General features: G+C 35.1%; 1 protein-coding gene across 5 annotated transcripts in view; it reads right to left on the bottom strand.

The window, feature by feature from the left end:
- The window catches only part of LOC106876922 (heat shock factor protein), a 141,510-nt gene that overhangs the window by 48,778 nt on the left and 80,911 nt on the right, over positions 1-11,821 (bottom strand). For all 5 annotated transcript variants that reach the window (XR_008263999.1, XR_008263998.1, XM_052967402.1 and 2 more), the window contains exon 3: positions 506-630. Coding sequence is in view for 3 of the 5 variants with exons in the window: in XM_052967402.1 (XP_052823362.1) it covers positions 506-630 (125 nt within the window). In the remaining 2 variants the exon portion in view is untranslated. The remainder of the gene's footprint in view (positions 1-505; positions 631-11,821) is intronic.

Genomic DNA, 11,821 nt, shown 5'->3' with positions numbered 1-11,821 from the left:
AGAGAGAGAGAGAGAGAGAGAGAGAGAGAGAGAGAGAGAGAGAGAGAGAAAGAGAGAGAGCAGGTATTACTTCCATAATTACACGGTTACCAGTAGCAGCTTTCCATCAGCCTGTAATGGAAATCACACACAATAGGCTTCTGCAATATTTCTAACACATTTCCTTTGCAAAGCATTGGGAGGAGAAACTAACCCCAGGCGCCATGCAGTAGAGCTGAACCCAGAATAATGTGACTGGGAAGCAAACCTCCATACTGCCTTACCCACATCAATTTCACAGCTAGTTTCTGACAGTAAGTCAACTAATTAAATAGTAACAGTGTTTGCCAAGAAGTACAATTCTTTTAACAAGATAATTAACTTTGATTACATAAGAAAACTTGGAGCCACTACAACACTGGACGGAAATGAAAGTGAAAGATCACCAGTTCTGTTCTAATGTCTAACAAATTTCTGACCAAATAAAATATTAGTGTCAAACTTAACAACTTTTCTTTCAACTTACTTTTCTTTTAATTAATTCCAGCAAGTTTTCTTTGCCTTTCACAAAATAATTATGTTGAAACTGTAAATTATCCTTTTCTGTCTTGAGAGAGCCTTGCTCTAAGTTAATAACTTTTCGGAAACCATCTACAAAAGATAAAGAAAGGATAAAAAAAAAACATTAATAGCAATAACAACAGAAACCACAAATACAAGTATAAGATGAATTTTGGTAAGGCCAATATGGAAAATAAATTTAAATGACAGTGAATTCAGATAAATCAAATCAACACTAAAAAAAAATACAAAAAAACATTAACTAGTTAAAAGGAAAGAATAACCAAAATTTTAACTGCAATAGAAATTTTTATTACACAGATTACCTTCAATAATGGAATGCAAATTTACATGACACAATGTACAAAAGAACTCTCTCCCTTTAATTCTCTAGTATTTAAGCCAACCATATCCAGCCCAAATATTCTACTTATTTCATGTTCAAACTGGCCAGATTTGGCCTCTCACACCTATCCTACAATGTTATTCTAAAAATAAACAATCAAGGAATTGTATCAGACTGCCAGAAGGGAAGTTAGGAGACAGGTTTATTTAGCCAGAGGGGAAGCAGATAAGAAAAAATTTGATATTGTTCTGCGCTGTGAGTACCAAAGACTTGAGGTATTTCATGTTGAAAGACAGTGTGTGAGATAGAATCGTGATGTCGTAGGAGAGAAATGTGTCCACATGGATGATGGCTCGCTTGCATTAAACAAGGCTGCAAAGAGAGAGGTTTGGAGAGAAAAATATATGGGTTTGTTTCAGGAAAAAGCACCACTGATGCTATATTCCTGGTAAGGTGGGGGTGGATGCTCTGAGAGTGTAGCTGCTAGAATAAGAATAGCCTGGGCAAAGCTCAGAGAGCTCCTACCTCTGCTGGTGACAAAGGGCCTCTCGCTCAGAGTAAAAGATAGACCGTATGACGCATGTGTACGAACAGCCATGCTATATGGCAGTGAAACATGGGCCATGACTGCTGAGGACATGCATAAGCTTGCAAGGAAAGAAGGCCAGTATGCTCCGCTGGATGTGTAATGTCAGTGTGCATACTAGACAGAGTGTAAGCGCCCTGGGAGAAAAGTCGGACTTGAGAAGCATCAGATATGGTGTGCAAGAGAGCCGACTGTGCTGGTATGGTCATGTGTTGCGACTGGATGAGGACAGCTGTGTGAAAAAGTGTCATACCCTAGCAGTTGAGGGAACCTGTGGAAGAAGTAGACCCAGGAAGACCTGGGATGAGGTGGTGAAGCACGACCTTCGAACATTGGGCCTCACCGAGGCAATGACTAGTGACCAAGACCTTTGGAGATATGCTGTGCTTGAGAAGACCTGACAAGCCAAGTGAGATCATAACCCGTGGCCTATGCCAGTGGTGTACAACCAGCCCACTTCATTCATTGGACAATAAACTTTGCTTGTCAAGACCTGTTGAGGCAAGTGAAATCAAAATTGCTGACATGGCCGATGACAGTACTGCCTGATTGGCACTCGTACCAGTGGAACATTAAAAGCACCATCTGAGTATGACCGTTGCCAGGACCACTGACTCTCATGCCGTAAAAAGCACCATTTGAGCGTGATCTTTGCCAGTATCACTTTACTAGCACATGTGCTGGTGGCACATGAAAAACAACATTCGAGCATGGTTATTGCCAGTGCCACCAGACTGGCTCCCGTGCAGGAAACACATAAAAAAACACCTTTTGAGCATGGTCATTGCCAGTACCGCCTGACTGGCCCTCGTGGTGATGGCACATAAAAGCACCCACTACACTCTTGGAGTGGTTGGTGTTAGGAAAGGCATCCAGCTTTAGAAACTTTGCCAGATCAGATTGGAGCCTGGTGTAGCCTTCTGGCTCGCCAGTCCTCAAACTGTCCAACCCATGCCTGCATGGAAAGCAAACGTTAAACGATGATGATGATGATGATGATGGTGATGACATCATTGTAATCTTGAAGCTTTGAGATAATGCATGATTAATTCAAAATAATGTGAATGAATAAGCATTGTATTTGACAGAATAATCTGAATGCTAAAGGATTAAGCAAATATAGAATATTCTTGGGTAAAAAAAAAAATTCTAAGTACAGAATACTTTCAAAGACTACTTTGTTACATTCAAAACCTGTTAAATAGTATAATTCAATATGACAAACAACAGGTTATAAAATATACAGATGCAAGCTTGGCTATGTGGTTAAGAAGTTTGCTTCTCAACCACAAGATTTGGGGTTCAGTCTTACTGGCAGCAGCTTGAGGAAGTATTTTCTTCTGTAATCCTGGGGTCAATCAATGCCTTGTAATGAGAAGTTTATAAAACTCATCATATATGTTATGTAAGCATGTGCACATGTGCGTTTGTTTACATTTCCATGCTTCGCATGAAAAAGCACTAAGCTACAAATGCTGAAGCTTACTGTCATTCTTTGTCAACAAATTATCTACTTATTCTGATCTTTCAAAGACATATGGAATAAAACTCCTTTACTTGAAATATGGGTATAGGTTAGTAACAGGAAGGACACCCCTCTGTAAAGCACTGCCATAACCCTTTAGCATTTAAACTGGTCATATCCAACCCAAATATTCTACCTCCATTATGTTCAAACTGGATAAATCTGACCCCTCACACCTACTATACAATATCATTCTAACAATAAACTAATACATCATCAAACACTTCAAGCTAAAAGATAATTCATGATTAATTCAAAACAATATGAATAAATAAGCATTTCATTTAACAGAATTATCTGAATGTTAAAGGGTTAATAATATGTATTCTTCTAACCCATGCTAATATGGAAAAACATGTAAAATGAACAAAGACATGATATTTGTTAAGTAGAGGAGGACGTAATAGATTCCAAGTAGAACATTTGATGTGAACATAAATGTTAAGAAAACAACTATTCAACAATTGCATTACCACATACATACATAAAAAAAAACAGGAGCCTTTACATAGTCAATCAACCTGCTACAAAAGAAGTAGCAACCAAATATCCCTCAAACCACACCCTGCCATTTTAGAAGACATACTAGATAATGGAGTTCAAGTTACACTATTTAGAGAATAAAAAAAAATCCAAGACTAATATAGACTATACATTAAAATGATGCATTTATTATCTGCTAAGATAAGCTAAGCTGATACTTTAAAAAAATTAACCAATTACTTAAAATAGATATTTAGCATATAAACAAAGAGAGTAATTGACATATAACTTAGGTTATTTGCAATGTAAATTTACATTAAGTTATTATGCATGAAATAGTATCATAGATTTTATCAGGATGGTCGTGGCTTCAAAGTCTTTGATCATAGAACTGTTTGGTAAGTCAGAAGACCCAACAACAGCAATGTGTTTAAAGTTTATTATTTTGGATAGATCGTATAACTGTTTTTATTGCTTTTAACCTGCTTTCACTAGAAATTGTCAGCTAGCTACAGAATTTTTTTAAATTAAAATTCTATGCTACTATCAGAATAAGTGTCATTACTGTCTATAAAATATGTAATCACTTACACTAGTATATAGGTAGGGTAGGGATTTATGATCAGCCATCAAGCATTTGCAAGTAAACTTTAACCCAATCAAACCAACAGAAAAGTTCACATATGTAATGAATTATCAAGAAACAAGATAAAAAAAATCAAGAACATTCTTTACAAGATCTGGGATAGTAAAGCAAACTAAGTAATTTGAATAATCTAAACAAAAATGAGCTAAGAGAAATAACTCCAAGTGACCAGCAGTTCCACTTGAGAAGGGGACATAATCTCCGGACTGAAAAATTCTCCAAAACTGACATACCATTAACCCATTAGCATTCAGATCACTCTTGTCAAATGTAACACTTATTAATTCACATTGTATTGAATTAATCATGCATTATCTTGTAAGTTTGAGATTTCAATGATGTGATTGCTTATTTTTAAAATGACATTGTAGGGTAGGTGTAGGAACCCTGATCTAAGACAGTTTGAACAAAATACAGGTAGAATATTTGGGCCTATATGGCCAGTTTGAATATTGAAGGGTTGAGGAAAAGGACACGCTTATTATTTGGAAATAAGAGGACAGCTGAGGACATGTGTTTCTTGTTCAATAGCTTTCATCAGTACAATTGTCCAACCTTATCTCCAGTAGCTAAAGGATTTAGTCAAATGCAAAACAGAGTAGAAATCAATTATGGCTGAGGAAATTTGCATAATGTAAATAAAATTTGAGGTGATAAAAATAACTCTAAATGGCCAATGGCATGTATTTGAACAACAAAGACAAATACAGATATGTTAAATACCATACAATAAACATTCTTGATTTATTAACATTATCTCCACCTCTAGAGGGTGTACCATAATGTTTTCAATAAGTAAATATGACAAAATCTTAATGGCTGCAGTCACATGACTGAAACAAGTAAAACAATAAAAATCTATGCCATTTTAATCCGGAGCAAGGCCGGGTATCTCTGATAGTAATAATAATAATAACCCTTTCTACTAAAGGCACAAGATCGAAAAATACCTTAAGAATGAGAACTCAGGTTCGAAATTTCCCCCAAGACACCTCATGAAACGTTGTGTTAACAACAAACAAGATGAGGACAAATATCCGTCAAATGTAAATAATGTCAACAATTCCTCATCTCTTAAATATAGAACTGTAAAAGCACAAGGCCTGAAATTTGGGAGAAGGGGACTAGTTGATTACATCAACCCCAGTATTTAATTGGTACTTATTTTATCGACCCTGAAAGGGTGAAAGGCAAAGTTGATCTTGGGCGGAATTTAAACTCACAACGTAAAGATGGACAAAATGCTGCTAAGCTTTTCATCTGGTGTGCTAATGATTGCCATCTCATCGCCTTAATGATGATGATGATCATAATAATAATTCTTTCTAATTTTGGCACAAGGGCAGCAACTTTTAGAGGAGGGAGTGAGTTGATTACATCTATCACAGTACTTGACTGGTACTTAAATTGATGCCAGAAGGATGAAAAACATCTACTAAATCTACTGACAAGACCTTGATCAGGCTGGAGCTATAGTAGAAGGCACTTGCCCCAAAGTACCAGGTAATGAGACTTGGAATGAATGGGGCATTCAAATAAAAGTAAAGCAATGTCATTTAAAAGTGGAAAAAACAAGCAGAATCTCTTCAAATAGAAAAATATTTCAGTAACTCTTTTATTTTTTAATGGGCTAAATTAGAAAAGAATGATTATTCATCAAAACTGACCAACAATAGAATAAGTCACTCCTCCATATCAACAGGCTATTAAATAATGGAACTAAAACAATGACTGTAATGCCATCTGTCCAAGTCAGTAATGGAAGACTGTTTTCCTACTTTGAGAATAATCAAATCAAGTTTAAGGGCTTCTATGAAGTAGGGCATAGCAGAAGCAATTGTTTCTAAGAATAATATGTTAATAAATTTTGAATTTGAATTTCTGATTTTAGACTCCATTCTATACATGCAGTTTCTTTATAATAAATGTTTTAAGGACAAAATTTTGAATCTCTTACAAAATATGTAATCTTCCTTGTTCTATTGTAATGTAGTCTTCTAATGTAATCTTCCTTGTTCCATTGTAATGTAATCTTCTCATGTAATCTTCCCTGTTCCATTCACTTGGATTTGTTATTCAAACAATGCTTTAATATCATTGTGAAGTTGTTCAATATTTTTACTTTTAATCAAATTCTTTGAGTAGCATATACTTCAGATTTTTTAACTAGTCAGGATTTTTTTTTATTTAATTCTGATAATTTATTTCTTTTATATCCTTTTGATAAAAACAGAGCTTTTGTTTGTTTGTTTAATATCTTAAATTTTTTTCAAGTTTTTACCCTATTACTGAGTTTTCTAATTTCTTTAATGAATATTTAAAAAAAACAAAACACTAAGGCAAAACTGTCGCCTTTTGTATGGTAAGATACTAAAAAGAAAAAAGTTCTGTTTGGTGAAGTACAGACTTAGTCTAATTTCAAATAAAGGGATAAAAGTTGGTGTTACCATAAATTGAGGGGTCTGGATTAAAGATTTTGTGTATGAACTCCATAGTCTTCATTCTCAGAAACTAGAGACATTAGACCAAACAACAGAGACTCCACTGAAGACATACAAAAGCAAGTATTCCACCAGGTGATAGATCAGGTCTAATTCCCACTCTACCAAATATCCAACAACTGTATTTGTCTAACAAGGCTTGAGGTAACCTGAAGCTATGCTAGAAGACACATGTTTACCATACCATGCAGCAAGATCAAATACAGATTGCCAAGTGAAATATTTGACTACGATTTCATTAAAATGTTGAGTTATCTATTACATGATTAAAAGTAAGAATAGTAATTCAACCCTTTAGCATTTAAACTGGTCATATCTGGGCAAATCTGGCCTCTCACACCAACCTTACAATATCATTCTGAAAATTAACACTTTCCTCATCAAAATCTCATAGCTACAAGATAATGCATGATCAATTCAAAACTATGTGAATAAATAAGTCTTATATTTGAAAGAGTAATCTGAATGCTAATGGATTAATGAAGACATATTCTGATAGATATCCATTAAGACCTCTTATTTTTATTCTTAGACCTAAATATCTAACATAAGGCATGATGTAAATGGTTAAGCCCAGTAAATAAGACTAGAGTAGTCTGTGTAAGTAAGTTATTAAAAGAGCTGCAATAAAGTGGTTTGAATAACACTGTGAACAGCTAATACTCATGGACTAATTTGATGGTTTGCTGGACAAGGCTTGCTAAATGAAAGATCTAGTTAGTATTAGGCGTGGAACCAGTAATAACATGCTTCTATAAGTGGGGTCCATATGTACAAGGATTAAAACAATATGTAAAAAGTAGAATGAGTGTGTGTGTGTGACAGAGAGAGAGAGAGAGAGAGAGAGAGAGAGAGAGAGAGAGAGAGAGAGAGAGAGAGAGAGAGAGAGAGAGAGAGAGAGAGAGAGAGAGAGAGAATTATGGTAGCCCTTTAGCATTTAAACCAGTCATATCCAGCTCAGATATTCTACTTGTTTTTGTTCAAACCAGCCGGATCCAGATCCTCACACTTTCCCTACCATGTCAATTCTAAAAATAAATATCATATCATGGAAATCTTGAAGCTGCATGATAATGTATAATAAATACAAAAAAATGTGAATAAATAAGCATTAAATAAACAATCATTACATTTGACAGAGTAATCTGAATGCTAAAGGGTTGAAGTAAATAAAGACAAAATGAAAGGAGAAATTAATTCATGCAAAGATTGAATGTGCAATGTGATCTTGAGTGGTTGATGTACGAAAGAAACAACTGTATTAATATAAATCATAAAAAAGGACATTAAGAAAACGATTGCAAAATACAATCAGCTAATAAGGAGATAGGAAGCCAAATGAATACAAAGTCAGATATAAAAGAAAGATTTGAAAAGTAGACCTAACATCTGAAATAAAACAGGCTAGAGGCAGATGGAAAGTAGCTGAAACATGGGGCTGGATTTGGCTGCTGATATTAGTAAGAAAAGGGTGAAGGCAGTGAGCTGACAGAATCATTAGCATGCTGGATAAAATGCTTAGTGGTATTTCTTTATTTTTTACATTCTGAGTTCAAATTCTGCAGAGGTTGACTTTGCCTTTCATCATTTCAGCAATAGGGTTGATGTAATTAACTATCATCCTCTTCCCAAAGTTTAGGTCTTGTCCCTATAGTATAAAGGATATTAGTAATAACAGAGGGGAGGAGGCTATATGCAGTGGATACTACTTAAGACTGCAGAGCCAACAGTAATTCAGACTTTACAACTAGTCTTATTTATGTCTGTCTTGTATCACAACTTGTGAGCAACAGCAACTGTGTGGGCTACAAAATCCAACGCTTCAATTACTGCATTTCACACAGCAAGAATGTCTGTAACTGAATGTAGAACAAATACATCAATGGACAGAAAACACCAGATGGTGTGAGCTGTTGCCAATAGAATGGCAGTAGATAGATATACACACACACACACACATATATATATATATATATATATATATATATATATATATATATATATATATGCTTCCCAACCACATTGTTCTGGGTCCAGTCACTACTTGGCACCTGGGACAAGTGTCTTCTATGACAGTTTCAGGCCAGCCAAAGCCTTGTGAGTGGATTTGGTGGACAAAAACTGAAAGCAGTCTGCCATACTTATTACACACACATGTGTGCGTGTGCATGTGTACGTGTATTATATACTAGCTGAGTAGCCCATCATTTCCAGGTCATTTTCACAATAGAATGCCTTTATTTCAATTATTCTATATTCCATGTCAGACCATGTCTTCCCCGACAGATAGGCTTTTTGGCTAGGATGGATTGTGCATTATTTGGGGCAATTTATAATGACTTGATAAATGAATATTTTGGCTTTTCCATTTGGTGGATAGATGTAAATATTCTCTTTTTTACTTCCTACTCTTGAACATCTAACGTAAAGGTAACCATGGCTGAAGGAGGGCTCTTCACGGGGTAAATAGGCAACTGAAAATGTTTTTCCTTGTGATTTGTTGATGGTCATTGCAAAACTAAGACTCACTGGAAAATGTAGACATTTGAATTGAAACAGGATGGCTTCTGAGTCAGTGCGGTGGAAGCTCTTGTGTGCTTATCATCTAATTGATGCGTCCTGTGCTTAGGTCTCTCCTGAGAAGGTGCAACAGGGGCTGATGTTCACACATCATCAAGTCTATTCCTTCTCTGTTCGGGTGTCTCCTAAGCTTACCACTGATGCTTTGTGAAGGCCTTTCACCTGTCACCCTAATGAAACTTTTTACACATATGCTCACCATGAACGATATACATATACAGAGAAAGAGGAGAGAATGGTAAATATATATATAGAGAGAAGGGAAAAGTTTAAAATGAGAAGAGTGTAAAAGACAGAGACAGACATACTAAGAGAAGGGATCTTTTCTGTTACTGTTCAAAATTAAGTGAAAATTTTCAAATTTGGTTATGTTGATGTTATTTTTCGCACTAAATCCAATTTTGTGATCCATTTATTTCAGAAAATTTTTTTTTTTAATGTTAAAGTTTAAAGTTTGATCATTTTTACTCGATCAAAAAACAAAATTTGGAAACTAGCATTTCTGTGTGGTAGCTGTCAATCGCAAAATAAAAGTAAGAACATTACAACAGAAAGTTCTGAATAAAAAGAAAGCAATTACATGTCATATAAAGAGAGAGAGCAGCATGCATGAGAGATATACACATATATAAGAAAAATAAATGAGAGTGTTGTAAACATATACATATAGAGAAGGAAAGCATAAAAGACAGAGAGATAGGACAGATACAGAGGGGTAGATTTAGCAGTCTAAAAGTCAAGTTATTTCTCTTAGTAGATACATACATACATTCTCGTTTATATAGTAGATATAAACGCACGCACACATACCTAGGTGCGTGTGTGTGTGTGTATGTGTGCATGCATGCACATATTACTTTCTCTGTATTTTGATATCAAAACAAATGTCCTAACAATGCAAGGTGCCCTTCATTTCCAGTATTCTCCAAAAACATGACTGACCATGGGGAAATATTACCTTACTTGGAAGCAGGGGAGGATTGATGACAGAACAGACATCTGGTCATAGAAAATCCACCGCAACAAATTCCATACAACCCATGCAAGCATGGAAATCTGGACATTAACATGATGATGATATATCTATATATATATAGCTGAGTTTGTGAGTGTGTGTGTATGTGTATCCAATTCATACATTTACACAATTCCAAATTTCTTGAATGAAACAATCGGAATTAATATTCTAAATACCATAACCTAGGTAACTGCATCATTTTTTCTGTCAAAATCAATCACAATTACCAATAAAATCCATTAAACTGCGCAAAATAACATTTCCTCCCTCTAATAAAACCTAAATTTCCTCTTTCTACGACCTTTACAAATCCTTTCAACTCCTACTTTCTCTTGTGAACGTTTACGAACGATAACTCCTACTTTCTCTAATGCATACAAAGTCATAGATTAAACTTTGCTTTTAGTTACGCTGTATGTAAACAAACAAGTTTGTTTTTCGAAGCGCTGAAATGTATGGTAGTACAAGTAGAAAGATAGATTTTATTCAATGCATAGATACTGAACAGTATACATATAAGGGATAAAATCCTTTTTTCTTTTTAAAAGCATCTAATACACTATTTTCCTTTTGTTTCTTGACTCCCGTAAGGCATCTCAGAACATTCACGCTTTAGTTTGACCGACAGGACAACACATTGCAAAATCACTGAACTTCATTACAAATGTGGGTAATTTTTCAGATTAACACCTGCACGATTTTCATTAGGGTGTTAGGGTTACGGTTTTAGGGTTACAGTTAGGGGGTAGTCTTCAAGTTTAGGGATAAAAAAAAGTAAATAAAAATCAAGTGAAGTAACTGAACGTCATACTGTCTTACCAGTATTATCCGTACTACTCTGTTTATAAATAAATCACACACGTGATTTGATTGAAGTTAACTGAGAGATCGAAAATGCCTTGTGGAAGACCGGAATATTTTTATTTACTTTTTTTTTACCTCCCTAAACTTGAAGATTACCTTATTTTCATCTTATCTACATGAATTTCTATGGCGGAATTCAACCCCAAAAGAAAAAAACATTCGTTTATTTTTTGGCTGCCATTTCTGACGTTTATAATGTTGAGTAGGTTCATTTCTAGAACTGCATGCTGACCCTTGAATAAATATCTAATATCTGTTGAATTTCATTATCATTTCCATCGACAAAGTTCTCTCCTTCTGTCACATGCTGTTTTAGAACAGCCACCAACCCCCGTGTGTAAAAAACAACAACAAAAAAACACATGTGTGATTTATTTATAAACAGCTAAAAGAAAACACATTTCAGAGTAGTACGGACAATACTGGTAAGTCATTCAGTTATTTCCCTTGAATATTTTTTGTTTTCTTTTTTTAACTCCCTAAACTTGAAGATTACCGGGTTAGGGTTAGTGTTACGGTTACAGTTTTAGGGTCAGGGTTTAGGGTTAGTGTTAGGGTTAAGTAATCGTGCGGATGTTAATCCACAAAATTACCGAAATGTGAAAACTACCGACCCTGCCATCTATTATAACTTTTGTTGTTCTGTTTAATATATACATAGATTATGCCTCCAAAGTAGAGAGCTTGCTGGGGAAAGAAAGCAACCGGTTTAAAAAGACAGCAACAGACTGC

The sequence above is a fragment of the Octopus bimaculoides genome, chromosome 4 (assembly GCF_001194135.2).
Source record: "Octopus bimaculoides isolate UCB-OBI-ISO-001 chromosome 4, ASM119413v2, whole genome shotgun sequence".
Taxonomy (NCBI): domain Eukaryota; kingdom Metazoa; phylum Mollusca; class Cephalopoda; order Octopoda; family Octopodidae; genus Octopus; species Octopus bimaculoides.
This window is presented reverse-complemented; position numbering and strand designations above follow the sequence as displayed.